This window comes from Ciconia boyciana, chromosome 24 (genome assembly GCF_034638445.1).
Source record: "Ciconia boyciana chromosome 24, ASM3463844v1, whole genome shotgun sequence".
Classification (NCBI taxonomy): Eukaryota; Metazoa; Chordata; class Aves; order Ciconiiformes; family Ciconiidae; genus Ciconia; species Ciconia boyciana.
Genome location: NC_132957.1, coordinates 815,752 through 838,948, shown reverse-complemented (window position 1 = coordinate 838,948; position 23,197 = coordinate 815,752). Strand labels below are relative to the sequence as shown.

Below are 23,197 nucleotides of genomic sequence, written 5' to 3'. Positions count from 1 at the left end.
ACATGGCGGGAAGCGGCCGCGGCTCATTAAAGCAGAGACTGGAGGAGAAGGGCTGTTGCTCCGGCCGGCAGCAGGGCTGGGCCCCCCCCGGGTGCTCACCCCCAGCGGGCACGGAGAGCTGCACAAGCTGTGTTTTATTGGGGGGGGATGTCACTCAGCTGGGGACAGGGAGGGGGGAGCAGCCCCGTGCCCCCTGCCACCCCCTCGGGTACTGGGCTCGGGGACAGGGACAGCCCATGGATGCAGGTGATGGGGACAATTAATTAACCTGGGGGGTGGGATGGGGGATGCCTTGTCACCCCGCCTTGGTGCCTGTCCCCGGGACCGCTACTGCAGGACGGAGTCGGCAGTGAACTTGCGGCGCAGGGAGGGGTTGAGGACGGGGTAGAGGGAGAGGATGGAGGGCCGGGGGCGCAGGCTGGGGTAGATGCGCTGCAGCACGGCCCGTCGGAAGAGGATGTAGACCCAGGGGTCCAGGATCTGGTTCCAGGTGACCATGCGGATGTAGATGAGCAGCATCTTCTGCGTCTCCATGGGCAGCATCTGGATCCGGCCGCTGGCCGGCAGCTGCTGCAGGACCGTCTGGACGATGAAGATCTGTGTGGGGGGAAAGGGGGCAAGGCGTCAGTGGGGGGGTTTCACGTAAAGGCCGTGAGCTGTCCCGGGGTGGGGGAGATGATGAGGGTCCAGGCTGGGCGTCGAGCCTGTTGGAGAGGGGTCCCAGGCTGCTTTGGGGCACCTGCTACCAGGGAGAATCCGCTCTGCCCGTGAGCGGTGCTGAGTCGCAGAGCCCATCACCCAGGTGCCAACCCAGGGTGCAGAGTGGCGGCAGGGGGACACTGAGACCCAGGGCCTCACCAGGAGGGACGTGGTGGGGGGGAAGCACACCAAGACCTGGGACCTCACCAGGAGGAGCATGGGGTGGGACACTAAGAGCCAGGAGGTGTCTGGTGGGGGGGGAAATGCCAAGACCCAGGGCCTCACCAAGAGGGGCATCCAGCAGATGGTGGCGATGATCATGATGCCCACGAGCTGCACCATCATCTCCACCTCACTGTCCCGGCGTCGCTGCACTGACTCCCGGTCATGGTAGACACGGCAGAGCGTCACCACGCTGACTGTGTTGAAGATGAAGGAGAGCAGCACAGAGAAGATGCCCAGCAGGGCGAAGAGCAGGCAGAAGATGACGTTGCCGGTGTCGGGCAGGAGGGTGATGAAGCACCAGGAGCCGGGGTACTGCAGCGTGTATCGCCCCAGCCCCAGCACCGGCAGCAGCCCCAGCAGGCAGGAGAAGCCCCACACCAGTCCCACGATGGACCAGGCGCGACGCTTGGAGATGCTGGTGGAGCGGGAGAAGGGGTGGTTGATGCCGAAGAACCTCTCGCCGGCCATGGTGGCCCCCAGCAGCAGTGGGCACTGCCCGAAGAAGACCATGGAGAAGCCGAGGAAGTTGCAGAGGTGGCAGCCAGGGTCCACCTTGGCCCAGGTGAACTTGATGAAGTGGTAGGGGATGATGACCGAGGCCGTCACCAGCAGCCCCATGAAGTCCGTGACCACCAGCCCGCAGAGGAAGACGAGGAAGGAGGAGCGGGCCCGGCTGGACAGCTTGCGGGAGGAGCTGAGCAGGACGCAGAGGGCGAAGAGGTTGGAGCAGAGGCCAATGAGGCCGAAGGCGGTGGAGAACCAGGGTGAGGTGATGCTGGTCTGTGCATTGTTGCGGCCATCGCTGGCGTTGAACACCCCGAAGCACGTGTCTGACCGGCCAGTCGCGCTGCTGTTGGGGGACTCCATATCCCCCCACCCCATCACGCTGCTTCTGGCAGCTTCAGGCACCCTCCTGGCTCAGCTCCATGGCGTGTGCCCCCCGCCGGTGCCGACACCAATCCCGCCTTGCCCTGTGGGGACAAGGAGGGGAGTTTAGGGCTGGTGCCCCGTGGCCAAGCCCTCCCATCACCCACCGTGACCCTGCAAACGTGGGGCACCCCTCGGGCTGTGGAGGGGGACACCACACCAGGACCACAGCACGGGCCGGGCTGGCACCGCTCTTGCCGCGGCAGCGGCAGCGGGCGCGGAGGGCCCCAGCCCCGCAGCTGGCCGGGATTAACCGTCCCCGGCCGTGAGCCACATGGGGCTGTTGCCATGAGGCTGTAATCCAGCGTGGTGGGTGTTTGGTGAAGTGCAGCACTGGCAGCCTGGCTCTGACGGCACTGACTCCCCCCCGCGCCCCGGGGGGGGCATGGCCAGACACCCCCCAGGACATCCAACCTCTGCCGTGGCGGGGGGACCCACTCTGAGGGATGGGGCGTGCAGGCACAGGGTGTCTGCACCGGGGCCTGATCCTGACACCACCCCCCCCCCCTCCCTGCCCCCCATCCCCGCGCCTTCCCCTCTGCACCCCCAGCTCAGTGGGGAGAGGCCCCGTTCCTGCAGTGTGGTGGGGAAACTGAGGCACAGGATGGGACATCCACGCCTGGAGCCACGTGCTGCTCCCCCGGTGCTGGGACCACAGGCAACCCACAGCCACGGGACACACAGCTGGCTTGCACGTGTGACATCCCCCTTCTCCCTCCCCTGGCCCCATGGCAGCTGGAGTTGAGGGTTTGTCACTGGGACATTGGCCTGGTGGCTGTGGCAGGGTGCACAAGGAGAGCTGCGGTCATAGGCAGCCCGGTCGATGCCACGCTGGCTTGCTGGGCGGTGACCCGGGGCCAGGAAGCATCCAGCATCTGGGAAGCCCCAGGGCTGCTGCCTCCATCGCTAATTAGTCCAGGCTGCAAATGGGGTGATGTGGGATGGGGCAGAGGCATGGTGACAGTGGAGACCAGGCACCCCAGGGACCAGACCCCTCCGCTCCTCCTGGGACCCATTTCTCCAGGCTGTGGATGTCCCTGCCACCCCGTCTGCCCTGTCCCCACACTGCTGGCTGACACCATTCCTGGCCCGGTGGCCCCCGTGGGATGCCCAGCTGTATCCTGACCCGCTGCCTCTGCGAAGACCGCGCTGCAGTGCCCCCCCGCACCCCTGCCTCCCCCTTGTGCAGGGTGGCACTGCCACCTGCCCTCTGTCCCCGTCCCCACGTCAAACCTCAAGCCAGCCCCAAGTGGCACCAAACCCAACGGCTCGTCCCGCATCCGGCCCCCCTCTGCGTCCCCATGACCCGGGCGAGCCCTGCGCTGCGTCCCACAGCCTGGCACACCCAACTCGCCACCCCCTTTCCGGCCCCTGGCACGAGGGCGGCCGCAGGGCTGGGAGCCACCGCGCACACCCGAGGCGCGCGCTGATCCCACAGTCCATCCCAGGGCTGGGATGGGGCCAGGCATTGCAACATCCTCCTCCGGGGCTGCATCCAGGCGGGCTGCAGGGCTGAGGGTGCTGGCACCCATCCGGCACGGCAGCACCCCCGCCCTCACCCCCGTTGCCGGCTGCACCATTGGCCCCGCGGCCGCTGGGGAGCGGGGAAGGGGCCGAGGGTGGCGGTGGGGGCACGTCCCCGTCTACGTCCACGTCCCGGCGCGGGCGGCTGGCAGAGCGCGGTGGTGATTCACTGCCACAGCGCCACGATGGCCCCAGCTTTTTCCATGAGACAAGAGTGAAAACTTGCCGCTGTTTGTTTTCTCTAGTCCCCAAGGGATGGCAGCGGCAGCCCCGAAGGTGACGGTCCCCTTGAGACATGCGGTCAGGCCTCGGTGTGATGGTTCCGGGTCCCCTAGGAACCACCAGCCTTCCCTGTGTCCCCTGGGATTCGCCTCCCTGGGAGGTGGCAAATTCCCCCCCTGCCCCACGGTGATGCTACGTGGGTGCCACGGCTCGGAGGCCCCACTCCAGTTGTCCCTTGCCACGTGCCTGCCCACGCTCTCGGAGCACTGTCCTCAAGTGTATCCCCTGCCCTGGTGTGTGACCTGCACTCACTTCAGCGTGGCGTAGGATCAGGAGCCCACGTGGCAATGCTGCCCCGCTGCCCCTATCGCCCGGGGACCCACAGCCATGGGATGCTCTTGGCTGCCGACCAGCTCAGTGCGGCAGGATCCGACCCCTCTCCCCACAGTGTCCAGAGGGGGAATCTCCTTGCGGTGGCACCATGGCCGGGCAACCACGCACCAGCCCCGGCAGCTCCGCGCTGCGCGCCCCAAACCCCACGTCCCCTCCCCGTCCTCCCCTCCTGCCCTGGCGCAACCATGACCCAGACCCTCACCCGCTGCTCGTTGCCGGCAGGGCTGGGGACACCAGGGGCTCTGCCCCAGGACCAGCCGCGATGCTGGGGCGGGCTGAGGGGCCGAGCAGCCGGGTGCCGCCCTGCGCAGAGCTGCCTCGGCCGGCCAGCCTGGGACCGTGCAGCACTTAGAGGGAATCAAATATTAAAGAGGGGCCATTTAGCGCCAGCACTCCTGGGAGCGAGCCGAACCCCGCACGCGCCACAGCAAACCAGAGGCACTTACGGGAAGGGGTTCATGTAGGGGCCGGGGGCTCCTCACTCGCCATCTCCCCCCATCGCAGGTGGGCACCGCAGGAGGATGCGTGTGGGGACGGCAGGTCCTGCGGAGGAGAGACCCTAAGCCCAGTGCCTGTCCCTGCCGACCCCGTGCGCTTGGGTTTGGGGTTTCCACAACTGGCAAAACCCTCTCCCACGGAGATCCCATGGGAGCGAGGGCTGGGCCATGAGTAAAGGCAAAGGGTGCTGGGGTAAAATCCCGGTGGAGAGGAGCTGTCTCCAAAATGGGCTGCTGGAGGCCGAGAGGTGCTGGCAGCAGCAGCGGGGGCCAGTGCAGGTGCTAATGGGGTTCTTGATGCCGTGCGAGCCTGTGGGTCAGCATTAGGTCGCAGATGCACTGCAGGCTGCCCTGCCTCTGCCTCTTCCTGCCCTAGCCACATCCGAGGTTAGCGAGGGAAAGCTAATGGAGAGCTCGGGAGGCTGCTCCTTATCAGCGCAGCTCCCGCCCCAGCCTATTGCTTCCCCAGGCTTCCTCAGGCAGGGCTGGGCACGGGGCTGGCAGGATCAGGCTGGGGGGGCTGGGAAGGGAGGTTTGCTGGGCAGCAGGGCACCACATGCCTGCAAAGAGACCCCAAACCGGGCAGCAGCGACTCCCCCGCACCCCGCGTGCCCCCTTAGCCTGGGCTCTGACACCCAGGAGGTGGTCCTCGGCTGCAGGGCAGCTGTGCAGAAGATGCTGCAGGGCGTTTGCATTTGTCCTTCACGTGTTCAGTCCCTCCTCTTTGCTTGCTGGACCTCTCCAGGGACAGCCCCGTCCCACCTTGTCCTGGAAGGACAAGGACTTTCTCTGCAATATCCCTTCTGCCTCTCCAGCCCGACGTCCCTTGTGCAGGTGGTCCCATGGGACGCCGTCGGGCACAGCTGTCCCTGCCAGGGATGGAGGTGGTCCCACCGCCAACCGCCCCCCAGGCTCTCTGGGCAGCAGATCAGCTCAAGGCCATCAGCTGCGTCGGGGAAGGCAATGGCCATGTCATGGGGACGGGGACCCGGCAGGGCCCCAGCGTCCCTCCCTGGATCCACAGCCATCAAAGGGACCTGCTGCCAGGGGAGCTGGCCTGGCCTGCAGCAGGGACACCCCTGGGACACCCAGGACAGAGGACATTCCTGGGCAGCAGTGCCACCACCAGCAGGGACGGTCCCTGCCAGGCATGGTGGCTGTCCTCGTCTGTCCCTGCTGTGGACAGAGGTCCCCAACCCGCTCACCCTCCGGGCTGGCTGGGGGATGGTTAGCACAGTCCCTGTCCCATCTCGTCCCAACCCGTCCCCAGGGTCCCCGGCGCAGGGCAGGCGGTGGCGGCTGGGGGCTCGCCCTGGGCGCCCTTGGGTGCAAGAGCCGGGGCTGGGCAGCGCCGTGCCCCCGAGGCGGCAGCCCTGGGGGGGCAGCCAGGGCCCCCGCGCCTGGGCTGCCCCGGCCGCAGCACCGCGGCATCTCGAGGGCTCGAAGCTGCCGCTGGCCGCCCCCGCCGGCCGCCCTGCAGAGCCCCGTTCCCGGCCCGTTCCCGGCCCTTCCCAGCAGCGCCGCGCAGCCGGGAGGGCGGCGGGCGGGGGCTGCGCTGGCGAAGCCCCTCGGAGGGGCGGGATCCGCCCCGGCGGGGGAAGCCCCGAAAGCAAAATCCTGGTGCCGGGGGGAGCCTGGGACGTGCCGGCCCCGGACACCCAGCCCAGGGCACCGCCAGCCGGAAGGGGAGCGGAGGCACCGACGTCCCCGTGTGTCCCCCCCCCGTGGGGTCACCGCTTCCCGCCCCCCGAAACGCACCGGCTCTTCGGGTCTCTGTGCAACCCGGGCGGCTGAGCCAGCCCTGACCGGCCCGGCCGGCCCCGCCGCCCCGCGCAGCCCCTCCGTCCCTCCGTCCCAGCCCTGCGGTCCGGCCGTCCATCCCAGCCCCTCGGGCCGTCCATCCCAGTCTCTCTGCCCGTCCGTTCCGGCGCTGCGGTCTGTCTGTCCATTCGCCTCCGTCCGTCCATCCCAGCCTTGTGGGCTCTTTGTCCTTCCCAGACCCTCCGGGCGCTACCCGCCCCCCCCGGCCGTGCACCCCCCGGCCCCTCCATCAGCCGCTCCCTCCCGCCGCCGACCCGGGCCCTACCTCGCTGCCGGCGGGACCCCACCCGGCGCGGCTCAGCCCGGCCCGGCTCGGCTCAGCCCGGCTCGGCTCCGCTCGGCTCGGCTCAGCTCAGCCCAGCTCAGCCCACCCCGGCTGAGCCCGGCCCCGCGGGAGGGCGCGGGGGAAGGGCCGGGCTCGCAGCGCCCCCGCCCCCGGCCCCGCCCCGCGCCCCCCGAAACAGGGGCCCGATCCGGCCCCGCGCCGGGCCCCTCCCCCGCTCCGGACGGGGCTCCCCGGCGGGGCGCGCGCCCCGACCCCCCCGACCCCGTCGCCCCCCGCCCCGCCCGGGCCCGGCCCCGACGCCCGGCGGCATCCCCCGCGCCGAGCCCCCGCGCCGAGCCCCCGCGCCGGCCTCGAAGGCGCCAGCGCCCACGGGCGGGACGAGGGGCCGCGTCCCCCGGCCTCACCTGTCCCCGCGGGGCTGTGAGAACCGGCTGGCACCGAGGCACCCCGACCCCGCGCCGCCCCGGCTATATTTAGCGGGGCCGGGCTCTTATCCGGGTTACTCATTTGTTTACCCGGGCCGGATTCCTGCGTCCGGAGGGGGGGCTCAGTCCCGCCGTGCCGCCGCCGTACGGCGGGACCCGCATGGGCACGGCGCTCCCGGGCCGGCACCGCAGCGGGGCCCCGTCCTCCAGCCTGGGAGGGGGACGTCCCGCTCACCCCGCAGGGGCTCCGAGACCCAGGGTCCGGGAGGCAGCGGCTCCTGGAAGGAGGACGGAGGAGGCCGAGGAGCCACGCAGACGTGGGCGGGTGTTCCCCGCAGCCCCGGCCGTCCCTGCCCCAGGGGACGCGGCCGGATGCAGCCCGGGGGTTTTCGCACACCGGGCGTTTTCCCAGCCCGACTGCTCTGCGCTCGGTGTGTCACTGCGCTGCCCGAAGCCGCGGCCTGCCAGGCTCGCCGGGGCGGCACGTCCCCAGGCACTGTCCTGCTGGGGCGTGGGAGCCACAGGAGGGGATGCGATGGCCTCCACGGCTGCTCTTTGTGCTCCGCCGGGGAGGGCAGAGCCCGTCCCTGGCACCAGCATCTCCACCCAGCTCTGAAGCGCTGGGAGCGTCTGAGCCCACGGGTGACGCAGGGCCATCCTGTGCACCTAGCATCCCATCAAGGCCAGCGAGGTCGGGGCGTGTGGGTGGCCGGGTGACGCTCAGAGGCCTGAGCAGGAGGTTTTCCTGCCACCGCCTTGCCACCGCCGGGCTGCGGACCCTGTCCCTCGATCCCTTGGTGTGGAGCAAAGACCGCCTGGGAGGGTGGTGGCAGTCGGTTGGAGCCGGAGGGGCAGCCTGTGGAGCTGGAACGTGGCTGGCCCTGGCGGGGGGAGTGTGCCGGCAGCAGGAGCGGCCCTGCTGCGAGAGGAACCCAGCTCAGCAGCCGGCTGCAGTGCCCGGATGCTGCTCGGGTGTGCCGACCCTCCCGCTGTCCTGGTACGGGGTGCAGCTGCACTCAGAGAGGATGTGGGCATGGGGCTGCCAAAAGCGGGTCCGCACAGACCTGCCACCACCCTGGCATGAACCTGGCCAAGCTGCTGCTGCTCTCTCCGGGAGCGGAAAAGAGCTGTGCCTCCCGACCCCAGCCCAGGGCTGCACTGTGGCAAACCACACGGCAGAGGGATGTAACCGGCTCCCCCCAAAACACAGAGGAGACGTGGAGAAGAGCACTGAGAGCACCCAGGGCTGGCAAAAAACATCCTGGGCTTCAGCTGGATGCAGCCCCTGAACCGGCCGTGGTGGGCGCCCGGCTGCAGCAGCTCCCAGGGTTCAGGCTCTCGTGCCCGGTCAGTGGCTCTGTCCAGGGACCCAAGTCAGGGGTGTGGGGAAAAGGCAGTGCCTAGGAGGGGACATGGACCCTGTCCAGGCTGGGGACACAGTGGGACGATTTTGGGGCAGTCCCCCCGCCCTGTGTGGGTGTGTGCCCAGGAGGGAGAGGGGCTGTGAGCAGGGGGGCTCTGCCAGGCAGTTAAGCAGGGAGGGCATCCAACCACTGGCTTTGGGGTTTGTTTTTTTTTTTTTTCCGTTTCCTCCAGAGCCATCCCTGGCCGGGCCTTTGCACGCTTCCTGCGCTGAGCTCAGGCCCCGAAACCCCCCTGCGCCAAGCAGCCACTCAACGGCTTTAAATAACGCACAGGAAGGAGAGGCTGGGGGATGTGTCCCAGCACAGCCGCCGGCCTGGGGACGTCCGGCAGGATGGGGCCAAGGGGCTGATGAGACCCGCGCGCAGGCCGAGGCGCTTGGGGCCTCCCCCATCCCCGGGCAGGCTGCGCCCTGGCACACGCGGGTGGCTGTGGCAGGCGTGGGAGCCTCCTGAGCACGAGCTCCCACGGGGTTCGCAGGGCTGGATCCTGCCAGCGGTGCCGACAGCAGCAGGACAGGGCGACCCTGAGCTATGGGGGAAAACGACAGCAGTGGGGCAGCCCCTGAGGCCAGGGAGCCCCCGCACAGCAGGGCTGGCTCTGACCCAGTCCTGGGGGAAGCTGGGCAGCTCCTGAGCCCCTCTGCCATGGGGCTGTACCGGGCGGCAGGATGCAGCGAGGCCTGTGGGGAGGAAACAACCTTGCTGCAATAGTTCACGGCCAAGACAGAGGTTTCCTGGAGGCTGCGCTACCGGGTGTTACTCACACACCAGCATGCCCTCTTGTCTGCTTCAGCCCAGAGCAGGGACACCCTGAGGGTTCGGGAGCTGGTGGGGATGGGGCCAGGTGGGGCAATCCCAGACGAATGCGGCTGTGCCCCATGGCCATCACCTGGAGGGACCGATGCCAGCGAGTCCCAGCTCAGCCCTGAAGAGCTCCCCAAGGTGCCTGAAACCCGCTGAGCATCGCTCGAGGCCCTCAGGGACCCCCACCTCAGCGACAGGGGTCTGGGGAGCGCAGCTGCCCCTGGCCCAGGGCAGTGAGAGAGCTGCTCAGACACGGGGTGGGAAGGACTGCAGGCCATGGAAACCGATATCCCATCTAACACCCCGCTGCTCCCCCCTGCCCGAGGCAGACGCCTCGCAGCCATTGAACCCTTTCATCCCGCAGCCAGGGTCGAGGGAGGTGGCGGCGCTCCCACGCTGGGAAGCTGGGTCCCAGGGGAACGTGCCAGCAGCGGGGCCGGCCAGGAGGGCGATGGGCCCAGGGGGGTCTGTGGCAGCAGGACCACTGGGGCAGGTGGAGCAGAGGGCACTGCGGCTCCAGCTGGGGAGCATCTGGGCTGGACAGGTCTGGCACCGGTGATGGAAGCGTGTGGGAGGGGGCTGGCACTGGCAAGGGGAGCACATGGGGCGGGAACAGGCAATGGGAGCACACGGGGCATGTGGGGATGTGGTGACAGACCCCAGAGGCATGGGGGTGAGGCATGGGGAGCTCCCAGAGGAGCAGGGGAGCTCCCAGTGCTGGCCCAGCGTGGTACTGGCTGGTGACGGCATGCAGAAGAGCCGCATGGTACTGAGCAGCGTGGGGTGCCCACACACAGGATGCCACGGCTTAAACAACCCCTATTTATTTGTACCAAAGTCTCAGGGTCCCTCAGGATAAAAGCAAGGACAGGGAAAATCCTCAGGAATAGGCCCTGTGCTGGGCTAGGCCTTGGGGATGTCCGTGGGATGTGGCCTGTGACGGGGGACGAGACCCCCCTGCCCACCCCCTGTACCAGGGGTCCGGAGGGGAGTTGAGCAGCCCCTCATCTGCGGTAACGGTAACGCTTGAAGTGGAACCAGAGCTGGAAGATCCCATTGGCAAACTGGCAGCGGAAGCCGTGGCGGTGGGAATACTCCCACTCACGGTTGACGATCTTGAAGGCGATGTCCTCGTAGGGCGGCCCAGCGTGGAAGCGCAGGATGGCAAAGTCCTTGTTGTCCTGGCAGGCCTCCAGGAAGTACTCAGGCGTCGAGCGCTTGTCGATGAGGTCAGGGTAGAAGATGTTGAACTTGTAGCCCTGCACGATCTTGGGCGGGGGGTTGTCGAAGTCATAGTGGGTCTGGTTGTACTTGTTCCACTCAAAGCCCGTGTGCACCCGGTTGAAGAAGCGGGGCTTGCGGGGCCGGTACTTGTCAGCCCAGAGATAGGCCTTGCCCGTGAGGGGCATTTCCACGCTGAACTGCGCCTCGTCTGCGCCCATGCCCTCCTTGGCCTTACGGAAGAAGATGTCATCGGCGCTCTCGGTGGCATCACCTGTAGGGAGGAGAGGTGACATCCGGTCCTGCAGTGCCAGCCAGGCCTGGGCTGTGGGGACACTGCTCCTGCGCGTGCAGATGCTGGGCAGGGGATGCGGAGCTGGATTCGGACATGCGCACACTGCCCTGCAGACTCTGGGTGGGCACCGGGCTGAGTTGTGCTGGAAAACTCATCCAAAACTCCTCCCACTTGTCCGCAGCCCAGACAGCTTGGTGGTGTGGCTGGGAGCGGGGAAGGACCCGACGCAGGTACCCGCAGGGAATGCCAGCGCTCTGAGCCTCATCTCCCTGCTCTTGTCTGGGCCACGGCGCCTTTCGCCACCCGGGAGCTTCCCTCTGCCGGGCCAGCTCTGGATGCATGCTCCAGATCCAGCTCTTACTCGCCCTTTTCTGAGGGCAGCGTCCCCCTCCAGCCCTGCACCCCAAAGCACACGCACGCCCTCCGTGCCAGCCAGGCTGCGAGGCCGGCAGGCGCAGGGCCTGCCCGCGAGGCTCCTACCTGTGACCTGGAGCTGCTGACGCAGAAGCAGCAGCCGATGCGTATCCTCCTCGGCCTCCAGCACGTGGGCGTCAAAGGGCAGCTCGTTGGTGCCCAGCAGCCGGGGGCTGTACTTCCCCGCGTCGTAGTCGTCCAGGCTCTGCTGGATCAGGTCCTCCTCCATCAGCACAGCTTCCCCCTCTGCCTCTCCTTTGGCCTCTGCGTCCTGCTCGGCCTCCGGCTCTGAGGACGGCCCTGGCTGTACCACAATGCTCTCCTCTGGATCCAGCCTGCAAGGAAGAGAGAAGAGAGAACTGGGACGGGGATGGTACCCTTGTTCTCTGCTCACCCGAGGCCTGTCTATGGAAGGACGGTAGCACGAGGCTGCATTTTCTGTCCCGGGTGCCCCATGGGAGAGGCCCGGATGGCCGCGTTCCCCAAGGAAAGGGCTGCGTACCTGTCGCTGGGGGAGGCCGGCTCCCGCTTGATGATGGGGAAGAGCGGTTCGCTCTCCACACCTTGCTCCTGCTTCAACTTGTACAGCTTCTGGCGCAGCACATCCTGGTGCCGCTCCCGCAGCCTGCAAAGAGGAGATGAGCCGTCAGGTCCCACCCAGCAGAACCACCTTATGCCCACACTGCCCAGAGCTGTGACACCCACCACATCGGGTAGAAATCTGCTGGGTTTTGTACAGTTTTAGGCTAAATAACCCTCCAGTTCGGATCCCTCTTGGAGACCTCACTGTAAATATCGCTGCTGGAGAAGGGACTGAGTGTCCAGCCCTTCTCCCCTCTTGGGAGAACCAACCATCTCGGAAAAGGTATAAAACCCCTCCACCACTTTGGGTTTGTGCCTCCCCAACTCTGCTCACGTCAGGGTCTGCGCTGCCCCTTTCCACAGCCCTGGCCAAGGGACAGTCCCCGCTCTCACCTGGCCCGAGCCATGTAAGCCTTCAGCTGCTGCAGCAGGCTCTCCCAGTACCCAATGTCAAGGTTGGGTCCTCCTGCCCGGATCTTGCTCTCGATGCCCTGGTACAGCACTTGCAGCTGGTTGTAGGTCTTGCCCTTGAACACAGACTGCACGTCTGAGCTGACAGAGGCGTTGACGCCATCACGACGCTCCCCTGAACAGACAGGCAAGGGCGGCCAGTCAGTCTCCGACCACTCAGCCTGCCTTCACCCAGGACCCTCCTGGGCTGCACCCAACAGCGGAAGGCTGGACCCCAGCAGGGGACGGCTGCCAGATCCACAGCCTCCATCCAGCAGAACCCCTTGGAGCCCGAGTGCACGCGGCAGACCCTACGCCCTGCTTTACCCACCGCTCACACTCCCCTGGACACCCATACCAGGCTCTGCCCTCCCGCTTACCCGGTCCTCCTTTCCCAGAGGCCTCCAGTTTGCGGAGCTTGGCTATCTCATCCTCCGTGATGATGGTCATGTCCCTCCAGAAGTCCACGTTCTTCCCTTGCTCCAGCTCCATGTAAACCTGCAGGCAGGAGACAAGCAGGACATCAGGCACCTGCTCCGCACCAGGGGCAGGGAAGCAGAGCTGAGGAGGGGAAGCCTTGAGCTGTTGTCCCTCAGCCAGCCCTGGCACAGGGGTGGCAGAGCTGGCACCTGGATGTCCTCCACCAGATCCTCCATGTCAGAGACAGTCAGGCCATTCAGGAAGGTGTAGGGCTCGTGCATCTCCACGGCCAGGTCATCGTCCTCCGCGCTGATGTACTTGGCCAGAAGGTCAATGGGTTTCGCCCTCCCATCCCGAATCCGGATCTTAGACCTGGGTGAGAAGAGGGACAGTGAGTGGTGTCTGCCATCCTCTCTGCTCCCTGGCGGGGCCGTCCCCGCGAAGCCGTACACCTACCGCAGCTTGGCCTGCTGCAGGTGGAAGTTGTCCTCCTGCTCCTCCCAGGTTTTGAAGTGCTCTGCCTCTTTCTCCCGCTGCAGCATCTCCAGCTCCTGCTCACGCATCGCCTTCTCCCGCTCTCGCTCCAGACGCAGCTGCTTCACCTGCCCGGAGCAGAGGGAGATGTGAGGCCATGAGGACTGGGCACCCACGCAGGACACCCGTTCGAGGACGCAGCTGTAACCCTGCTCACTGAGCTGCCTCGGCTCCTGCGATCGGCCCGAGGCTCCCCGGGGAGCCAGGAGCCATGCGGAAGAAAAGCCAGCGTGGGCCAGTGGGGCTGGGCTGCTCGCTGCTCGCTGCCAGCCCTCTGGAGGAGAGGGGACACAGGCACAGCCGAGTGCCTCAGTGCCGTGACCTGGCACTTATCCTCCTCAGCACCTCCTGAGCTGGACTCAACCCCAAGAGAAGAGTCTTCTCACCCTGGAATAGCAGAAGTCACTATACTGTGCGCTCCCCAATCCTACATCCTACAGCCTAAGGGCATCCCCAGTAAGAACAAGGGCACTTCCTGGTGAGTGACTGGGAGAACTGGGCTGTCCACAGGGTTCTCTGTCAGACAGTGGGAGAGAGGGAGGGAGGGGACATCTGATCCCACCTTCTGCAGCTCCAGGCGATTGTCCTCCTGGATTCGCTTGTTCCTTTCCTTCAGGTCCTTCTCATCCAGGTGGCTGATCCCTTTCTTTTCCAGTGCCTGAAACAGAGTGGCCAAGCAAAGCTGTGGAACCCAGCAACCTCTACAGCCCCTCGCCGGCCAGCAAATGCCACCACATCCACCCACTTCTGCTGCTCCAGCAAGCTCTGATCCTGTCGAAGGTGCCCAAATCCCTCAAATCCTACTCCTGAAGCCCCTCAGCAAAACCCAGGCTCAGCCCAGGGAGGCCACCCGACCTGGCGAGCGCTAACACGCCAGTAAACACTGCCCAGCACTCAGCTTGCAGCACCCACTCAGGTGGGTCCCTCTCCTGCACCCTGATCGACCTCCTGATCCCACACCCTTCCTCCTACAGACCTTGGTCTTCAGGAGAAAGGGGGTAAAACCCCACTGAGCTTGTCAGAAACACCCAGCTGCTGCCCTAGATGAGCGCTTTGCCCTCACGTGGCTGCTTTTCGTGTTATAGATGTTCCCACCTCAAGCAAAGGTCCCCCCCGATGCCCCACTGCTCCTCTCTCCTATTCCGTGGCAGCCGCAGGGGCGTGATCTCCTGTGAGCAGCCTCCTACAACACGTGGGCGCAGAGGAGAGCTCACCTTGCTCCAGATGAAGGTGCCCAGCAGGTTGTTGTCCCCAAAGGGATTGTCAGTGTTGGTGTAACCCATGTACTCCTCTCCCCATCCCATCTTCTCCCGCTTCTTCCTCTCCTTGGCCTCCTTCTTGGCCAGCCGGCGAGCCCGTTTCTCCTCGGGTGTCTCCAAGGCTTTCATGAGCGCAGCCTGCTTCTTCTTCTCCTCCTTCAGCCTCAAGCGCTCCTGGAGGCTCAGCTGCTGCCCCGTCTCCTCCCTGCCCCGGGGCCGCGGTGGGGAGGGAGAGCTGACGGAGGACACAGAAGACTTGGAGCCATCTCTCTTCCTCCGCCGCTCTCTGCTCCGGGCTCTCCTCTTGTCTCGCTCGCGCTCCGAGCTCGAGCTGGAAGAGCGACCCCGGGACCGCGAGCGGTGTTTCTTCTGGCTTTTATGGTGCTGGTCCCTGCTTTTGCTTTTCTTCTTTTTCCATTTCTGTCTCTCATCGCCAGAGTCGGAGCTGGGGTGGGGGGAAAGTCGTATTTCAGTTGGGAGGTGGTTCCCGGCTCCGTGTCCGACAACAGGCGCTCCAGAGCGGAGAGCGCCTTTCCCTGCCGCAAATGCGGCACAACCGACCCCAGCCGCAGCCAGAGCTACCGGCAGAGCTGAGAAAGCTCAGACGCGCTCCCGTGGCGGTACCTGCCCCCCTCTGCCCCGCCGCCCCCCGGCAGAACCCCAAACGGGCCGGCTTTCTGTCACGGACGGCGCTTCGCAAACCCCTCGCCGGCCCGGCCGTATTCAAGCCTCCGCTGGTCCCTGCCCCTGCCCGCCCCGCGGCCCTGCGCGGGCCCGGCGGGGCCGCCCGCCGCCGGCCGAGGGGACGCGTCGCCTCCGCACCGCACCGGAGCGGCCCCTCGCACCGCCCCGGGCTGGGCCCGGCGGGAGAAGGCGCCCGGCCCGGTCGGCCCAGCCCCGCCCCGCCCCGCCGCGGCCTCTCCCGGCGCCTTCACCCCGGCCGGGCACCGGCGGCGGGGAGAGCGGCCTGCTTTGGCCCGCCCGAGCCCCCCCCGGCCGCACCTGGGCCGGTCTTCTCCCGGGCCCCGGCAACACCGAGGCCCGGCTCCCTGCTTCACCGGGCCCGGTCCCCCCTCAGACGAGGCCCAGCTGCTCCGGGCCCGGTCCCTGCTCACCCCGAGCTCGGCTCCCGGCGACGCCCCCCGCTCCGGCTCCGGCTGCGGCTGCGGCTCCTGCTCCGGCTGCGCCGCCGCCGCTTCTCCCGGCTGCCGGACCGCTCCCGGCCCCGCTCCCGCCGCGGCGAGCGGGACCGCCGCCGCCGGGCCGGGCTGCGCGACCCCGAGCCCATGGGCTGCGGCTGCGGCTCCGCCCCGGGGGCCTCTGCCAGCGCCCGGCGCGCAGGGCCGCCCGCCCGGCTGCCTGCCCGCCCGCCCGGCTGCCCGCCCGGCTGCCTGCTTGCCCGCCCGGCTGCCTGCTTGCCCGCCCGGCTGCCCGCCCGCCCCCGAGCCCGGCGGGGGCCGCGCAGGCGGCGGCGGGGCCAGGCGGGCGCGGGGCAGCTCCGCGGCGAGGCCCCGGCGGGAGGCGGTGCCGGGCGGGGGTGGAGCGCGGCGGCCCCGCCGCGCCCGCCCCTCCCGTCCCTTTTTCCTTCCTTTTTAGCCCCAAAAGGGGGGTCGGGCCCGGCCGCGAGCGCAGGAGAGAGGAGGCAGAGCCGCGGGAGTGAGCACAGCACAGACTACAGTATGCTTTATCACAGAGCCGAGGACAGATAGCATCGATTTACAGTTCTCCGGAAAAAGGTCTCCCCGAAGAGGGAGGGGGAAAAAAAACCTCAGAACAACGAAGGAAAAGAAAAAAAGCGCTCATGACTTAACCCCCCCCAAAAGAAGAGAAACATGACGACACCCCCGGGCTGGCATCACGTTCCGGCCGCCAGCCCCCCGCGCCCCCCTACTCACAGACATTCGTTACAGGGTGCACGCACAGAGCGGACACAGAACATGAATGGGAACATGAACATCCAATAGAACATACTTGGGTCTAACGTTGACATCAACAGAAAGAAAAACCAGACGTGATCCGGTATGCCTGAGCCGTGGCTTTCGCCTTGTCCTTTTCGGAAAGAGCTGGAGCACGACGGTGGCTGGGAATGAGAAGGGGGAACGCCGGGCTGTGCCGTGCTTCGGGAGCCCAGTGAGGAGCCAGGGTGATGGAGCCCATGCAAAGGCCGCTGTGCCTGTGCCAGCCCTGTGCCGAGACCTACGAGCACTCTGGCTCTACTAAAAAACTTCCCAAAGTATGATTTCGGCACATGCGGCCAAGCCGCTCACGGCAGAGGCAACAGCAGCCAAAAGCTGGATCCCTTGCATGAGCACTCAGGGCTCTCTGATCAGCTCCTTGGTTTGCCCCACGCCTCTGCTCTACGTGTGCCTGGGAAGGGCAGAGCCTTTACAGGAGCTTGACGGCAAGCACAGAGAGATGCCAGGTTTTTCTTGCCAAATCCATACCTGGCAGGCAGCAGCCAGCTGCAGTTTGACAAGGGCCCGGGCCGAAAGCTCACCAGCAGCCTCGGCACCAGGCGATGTTCAGGGCACGTCCCGCAGAGCTGAGGGTCCCAGCTGGGATGATGGGGATGAAGGAGAGTGGTGGCAAACAGAGCTACATAGGAACCGGCTGTCTCGCAGGGCTGCGCTGCTCCAATCTTGGAGGAGCAAAACATGGTGCCTCCTTTTAACGAGGGAGCGAGGGGGGGTTACAGCAGGGACAGCACCTGCCAGCGAGCTGCTGGGTCGCTAGAGAAAGCCCTGACAGAGAAAGTACAGGCAACCTACGTCCCAGATGAGCTGGAAGTACAGCTGGAGGGATATTCAGACCAAGGGTGGGTGGTGCTTCTCTTCCCTAAAAAGGGCTGATGCTCTTTCCTGTGGGCAAGACCTAGTCCTGCCCTCCTCTGACTCTGCGTGTCCTGCAAAGGCAGCCTTGACAGCGCTAGGAAAATGCTCCGGAGCTCCCCGACGCTCTCATGCTGCAGTGCAGTGCAGAGAGGAGAGGTGGGCTAAGAGCAAGCTTTAAACTCCAAGGTCCTTTTAGCCTCCATGGGAAGCAGAGGCCTCCACCACCAGAGCAGTTCTCCAGCACCGAGCTAACTGGACAGTAGGTGACACACAGCAGGGAGCGTGTGTGAGCCCAGAAAGGGGCAGTTTCCATTGCAGATCAGTATTTCCCAAAAGGAAGGTTCCTCCTGTCCCCTCATGTTAACAAAGTTGATCTAAGCCCTTTGCACATCCTCTCACAGGACCAACCCTCTGCATCCAGACCCGCTCGCTCCAAAGGGTTCAGTGTTACAGAACTGCACAAGGATTGTCTCAAAAAGCCCGAACGCTTGAGGAAAGACGATGCTTGGAATGAACACGCTGCAAAAGGTCTGGGTTTCCCCCTATCTCTTGGGACCAAGCGCAGCTCCAGCTTGCAAAGTTCATTCACTGAGATACTCCGTGAAGGTGGGGCTCAGATGCTCCCTGCACAGACGCTAAGCAGCTTTAGAGACCCCTGAAATGAGGGGAAGGAATAAAGTCTCCATCAATGACGCTTAAACCATCTTAAACAAGATGCTTGATTTCAGTTGGCTGGAAAGTCCCGACGAGCCCACGCCAGCTGCCCTGGTACCACCAGCCCACAAACAAGGTGGTACCAGGGCAGCTGGGCCTCGGGTCAGACAGTCCGAACCCGACCTCCCGGGTTCCTCCCCAGAGCTACATTCCTCCAGCGCAGCACCCAAGAGCAACATCTGAAGATGCAGAAGGGATGTGGCTCCCTCTGGCCTCTCTACGCACGGTACCACGCTTCTGGAGGAAAAAAACCAAAGGCTGAATGTTTAGCATTTTGAAGCCTCTTGCTTTCAGCCCAGAGGCAGGTTAGTCTGTAGGTATTGCACTCCCCCGCCTCCCCTCTGCCCAGCTCGGCAGCACTGCCCACGCAGCCTGCGGAGCCCAGAGGGGCTGGCACAAGCAGATGCAGTGGGTGAGGAGCCGTTTCCCAGCCTAGGGCAGGGGCTGTCGTGGAGCAGTGCTGCCAGCTGGGTGAACAAGCTGTCAAGTAGTGACTGAAAGGGGAGAGTTTCTCAAAAGACTTTTCATAGATAATTTGGTAAATGCATGAATACATCTAATGGCAGCAGCCTGCAAGATCCCCAGCCTGTGCTCTCGAGATGCACACCTTACAGCCTTCAGCATCTGCAGGCAAGGGGGCAAGTCTGGGTCCCTTTCTAGGCAAGAAAATGCCAATTCATGAAGATCCTTACCAAGTTCAGCACATTGCAGAGCAGAAGAGCTTCCCACCAGCCCAGTTACCTTCTGGGACCTGAATTAACCCATCCTGAGTGCTGCTGTGAAGACAGATTTGGGGGTTTGAAGCCCGAGAGAAGGGTCACGCTTCTTCACTCCTCTACAAGGAATCCCAAGGACAGTCTGAAGATTGTAATGAGAATAAAGAGATTTTGACCCTCTTTCTCAAGTGGGGCCTGTAAAGCACATCAGTAAGACCTGGCTCCCTCTGGTCTAAAGGATTTCCTTTCTTCTCTCTGGGAGATGAGGATGGGATTGCTAGAGCTCAAGACAATGCTATGGTGTGTGTCATGCTGACAGATGGATGAGCCTAGTATGAACACGACCCAGTGACACCAAATCCTCTCGCCTAAAGCCTGCAGCCCTTGAAAAACAAACTCTCTCAGACATCTGAAGCAGCAACTTCCAACAGCAGGTGTTACCACAGGCAACATCCCAGTCACCCAGCTTTTTGTCCAACAGAGTCCGTGAACACAACACCGCCTGGTGCAGTTAGGTGGCAGAGCCAGGCTTCTGTTTCTGCCTCCAGTGTGTGCGGACGTGCACGCGCCTCCCTGACTGCCCTGAGGTACGGAGGATACGTGTGAACCCAATGTTCATGACCCCCGAGTACTGGGCGGTCAGATACACCCATGAGCATGCGAGGTGCTAAGTGGCTCCAGTAGGATGCAGTGTCCAGATGAGCCACACGTGGGGCCGGGCAGAGCGGGGAACTCGCACTCCAGTGCGGCTGGTCCCTGGAGGTGCACAGTTCTCATCTGTCCGTGCCTGTGTGTCTGGAGCAGGCGGCGGTGCAGCAGCTGGTAAGACGAAGCGTGGACTCCAAGCACGGAGGGACCGGGTGACGCAGCAGCGCAGCACATGGTGAAGGCAGAACCCATCGTGATTTCTGGAGGAGAGCCGAGGTGACCACGTCACTGTCGCCAGGAATCGTTTGCTTCCCCCGCACAGTGTTACAGATCAAGAGAAGTCACTAGCGATTTTTGAATCCAAGCAAATTGGCATGGCTACTTTGGATTACCGTAACATGGGAGCAATTCTATTCAATGGCCTTTAATACATTGCATTTACATAGCACCTTTCATCCCAGGGTTTAAGTGCTTTAACGGAAGTGGGTACTGTACACCCATTAGCACGGGGGAAACCGAGGCACAGAGTGGTTAAGTGACTTGCCTTAGGTCACTCGGCAAAACTGTGGCAGAGTCTGGACAGCCTTAAACCTCCTGACTCCATCAGTTGGTTAGACCACGCTGCTGCCTCAAATGAAGCCACTCCAGTCCCTGCCCTCCCCAGCAACGTGCTCCTACCAATTCTCCAGTGAGGTCTCACACTCCTTTCTGATGCACAAATATATGACAACAAAAAAAAAAGTGCAGTAAACTAAATGTTTAAAAAAGCACGTTTGTGCTGTCTCTGTGCAAAGATAAAAGAAATAAATACATGATTAAAAAATTAAAAAGGTTCACAGTATCACACATGGATAGGTAGCTACGGTAGTGCACGTCTGGAAAACACTGTGTTACTACCCAGGATTCTCTACACCCAGCTGGATGTCTCCGTTGGGAGCTGCGGGTGAGTTGGTGGTATCTTTGCTGCCCACGTCTGGGATAAGTAGAAATACACGGTTATAGTTTTGCTCCATTCTGAAATGCAGTGCCCGGGATCCTGCAGTGCAGCAATACTGGTGTCAGCAAGCTCTTCCCCATCCCACTGGAACGGCTGCATCAACGAAAAGGGAACACATCGACCTGCAGAGGGAATTGCTGCTCTCTGGGGCTTCTGTGTCTGCATAGAGATTACTGCAAGAGGCAGAGAAAAGAGAGTCAACACCCAAGCATCCGCCCTGCGTTCAGTTAGGTCTGAGCCCAGCCAACTCCCCAGAATCAAAACGAGTGTGAAGAGAGAAAGCTGTTTGTTTCGCATCCTCCAGTAATGACACCACGACTGGAGAACTTCAGCTCCCCAAAGCTTTCACTGCACCAAACGATTCGGAACAAGCCACAACCCTTGCTGAGCAGATCAGGTCTCTGCCAGTGCAGGAGATCTCGCCTGCTGCCAGAGCTGATCCGAGATGCAGCAGGGCTCTGCCTCAGCCATGCAAGAGCCCCATGCTGCACAGAGGCCACAGCAGCTCCCTCTGCAAGGTCAGCTTGCAGAGGGAGCACAAGCTCCAACCTCGACCCACTGGGCACCCGGCACACGTTTCTTGTACACTTACTGTATCGCTCTCCTCATCGGAGACAGAGTGGAGTTGAGCGCTATAGTGGAGAGGGGAGTAAACCCAACTCCTCTCGTCTGTCGGCTGCCAGAGTGGCCAGAGACGGCAGGGAGAATGCAAGGAGAGCAGCAGCAGAGCAGGGAGCAAAGGAGAGAAGAGGAAAAAAATAAAAGGAGAAAATAAAAAGAGCAGGAAACAATACAGTACGAACAGCTGTCCACCTGGAGGGAGAGAACTGAGCTCAGTGCCAGCTCTCGGAGGAGCCTCCCTCATCCTCAGTACATACCTGCTCCCTAGCAGCTGGGACATGGGGACAGCCCGCCAGCAGCTGACATTGGACCCTGCTCCAGCTGCAGTGGGAACAGCACAACTTCTCCTCTTGCATGGACAGATTTTTAGAGCTTTTGAGATGCCAGGGAAACCTCAGCTCCCTGCCATAGCATCACCCCAGCTCCAGAGAAACCGAGAGACATGGGAAGGGACTTACCTAAGGGCAGTGACAGAGCTCTCTGCTCCCGCTACCCACTCCCAGCTCTCAACCCCCCCGTTTCCTGAGCCCTGTGCATGCTACCAGCTGGCATCTCTGGCGTCCAGGAGGGCTTTTACAGTGAAACCCCATCTGGTTTGCTGTGCCTTCCCCCTTCCCTGCAGGCCAAGCAAGGCAGTAGATGGGTGGGTTAGACCATGGTGGATGGTGGCCACAGAAAGGAAATAGTTATCGCTGACAGCCTTGGAGACAGTGGGGTGATGGGAACAAGTACGACAAAGGAGGCAAAACACAACTGGATCTTGGAACGAATGAGGGGGAAGGGGATGTGCATCGAGGGAGCCCGTTATCACAGCACTGGGCATCGGTGTGACAAAACACGCTTCTGCTGCCAACACAGCACACAGAAGCCCAGGCAGATTCAAGGGCTGGTGTCTGCTTCCAGTGTTCCCAGGGGAGACCCACTTCCACTGGGGCTCTTTTGGCTCCAGAGGTGCTCCCTGAGAGAAGAAAGTGCCCCCTTTGACTCAGCCTGGGGTTTGCAAAGGAAGAGAAATGGAACTGGGTACTTGGAAGAAGCCTGGGCAGGTTCCCAGCCCAGGAACCAACTGTAACAGTCTACGATGTACAAGAAACTACAAGAAGCCAGAGGAGCTTTGAAGCACTGGGCTCTGCATGCTGAAACCCCATCAATAATGGCAGCTACATTAGCAGAGACCGCTGGGAGGAAGGAAGGAAGAGAAACCCTTGCCTGGACCTTCTTACAGGAGGTGCTAGAAGTGCCGGAAAGCTCAACACTGCATAAAGCCTGCCCCACATCCTGTTTTTCATCCATCCTGACTGAATCACATGCTCCAGCCAGCCTCCTTCAGAGCCTTTTAGGAGCTCAGATACATGCAGGGAGCTGCAAACCCAGCGGGGAGATAAAGGAGCATCCGGTGCTTTGTATTAACCCTCCCAGTGCCGGGGCAGCCAAACCCAGCCGAGGGGGCAGGAGGAGCTGCCGGGAGGGGTTGCCCATTTGCCCACATAGGTGCAGGACTTTCCTCATGCCATCAGCACACTACTGCCCTTGCTCCCCCATGCACCCTGCCTGATGCCCTCTCCACTGCTCCCCTGCCTGGTACCAAAGAGGCAAGCGCTGGGAGGACCACGCTATACAGATGCTTGTGCCAAGGCTCTGACAGCACTGCTGTTACCCTCTGAGGGCGTCAGCTCTCCCAAAGCCTGACAAGGGAAATACTAAAAGCCAGAGCAGTCTGAGCTCTGGATTCAGCCCCCTAAATGCTCAACTGCCTCCCTGCATCTTTTGGAAAGGGAAGGAAAGGAAAACCCTCACCGCTCACAGAAAACCTGCAGTGAGGAGGGAGCACATTGGTGATGTTGAGAAGGGCTGGAGAGCAGAAACCATCCCCAACCCAGCAGCAACTCCTAACTCATTTGGCTTTAGGAGCTGCTCACCATCCCAGCCACCAGAAAGATGACTACCCACAAGCCTAAAAGGTTGTATTTGCAACTGGATTTTTAGCAGCTTCAAAACATCTTAATGGTCTCTTTGGAATCCCATCTGGCTTCCTGGGCCAAGGGAGCCGAGCCTAACATTACCTACAAAGGCTCAGGTACCTCTGTGGCCAGGTCTGGCGCTTGCAAGTTTGTCACAGGCTGGGTGATACTGCAGCCCATCCCATGGCAGGAGCTGTGTCACCAGCCTGCAGAAAAGCAGGGCAGAGCATGTGTTTCTGCAAGATCCTACAGGGAGATCCATTTGAGTGATTTCAATGTGCTTCCCC

General features: G+C 63.4%; 3 protein-coding genes across 13 annotated transcripts in view; all 3 read right to left on the bottom strand.

Annotated features, from left to right (window-relative positions):
- Nucleotides 1–56: 56 nt before the first annotated feature.
- On the bottom strand, nt 57–7,312 carry TBXA2R (thromboxane A2 receptor). 6 transcript variants are annotated; one of them, XM_072845299.1, is made up of 4 exons: nt 6,999–7,312; nt 4,437–4,533; nt 985–1,895; nt 57–597 (listed from the first exon to the last, which is right to left on the bottom strand). In XM_072845299.1, exons 3-4 carry the CDS (start codon nt 1,804–1,806, stop codon nt 328–330), a joined length of 1,092 nt encoding a protein of 363 aa, XP_072701400.1. In that variant the 5' UTR covers nt 1,807–1,895; nt 4,437–4,533; nt 6,999–7,312; the 3' UTR covers nt 57–327. The 6 variants fall into 6 exon arrangements, with proteins under 6 accessions (XP_072701400.1, XP_072701401.1, XP_072701399.1 ...); XM_072845300.1 differs by having other exon boundaries at nt 7,110–7,312; XM_072845298.1 differs by lacking the exon at nt 6,999–7,312 and adding an exon at nt 6,574–6,712.
- Nucleotides 7,313–10,046: 2,734 nt separating this feature from the next.
- CACTIN (cactin, spliceosome C complex subunit) lies at nt 10,047–15,793 on the bottom strand. Of its 2 annotated transcripts, none has more exons than XM_072845580.1 (10): nt 15,538–15,793; nt 14,378–14,867; nt 13,726–13,821; nt 13,086–13,231; nt 12,839–13,001; nt 12,590–12,707; nt 12,153–12,345; nt 11,680–11,802; nt 11,244–11,512; nt 10,047–10,742 (listed from the first exon to the last, which is right to left on the bottom strand). In XM_072845580.1, exons 1-10 carry the CDS (start codon nt 15,708–15,710, stop codon nt 10,252–10,254), a joined length of 2,262 nt encoding a protein of 753 aa, XP_072701681.1. In that variant the 5' UTR covers nt 15,711–15,793; the 3' UTR covers nt 10,047–10,251. The 2 variants fall into 2 exon arrangements, with proteins under 2 accessions (XP_072701681.1, XP_072701679.1); XM_072845578.1 differs by having other exon boundaries at nt 11,244–11,536; nt 15,538–15,792.
- Nucleotides 15,794–16,028: 235 nt separating this feature from the next.
- PIP5K1C (phosphatidylinositol-4-phosphate 5-kinase type 1 gamma) overlaps nt 16,029–23,197 on the bottom strand; it is a 50,917-nt gene continuing 43,748 nt past the window's right edge. For 2 of the 5 annotated variants that reach the window (XM_072845809.1, XM_072845808.1), the window contains one exon: nt 16,031–20,501. In XM_072845809.1, the coding sequence (XP_072701910.1) occupies nt 20,499–20,501 (3 nt within the window). In that variant the 3' untranslated portion in view covers nt 16,031–20,498. Of the gene's footprint in view, nt 20,502–23,197 lie in introns of all 5 variants that reach the window. The other 3 variants (XM_072845807.1, XM_072845812.1, XM_072845810.1) reach the window with 3 other exon arrangements.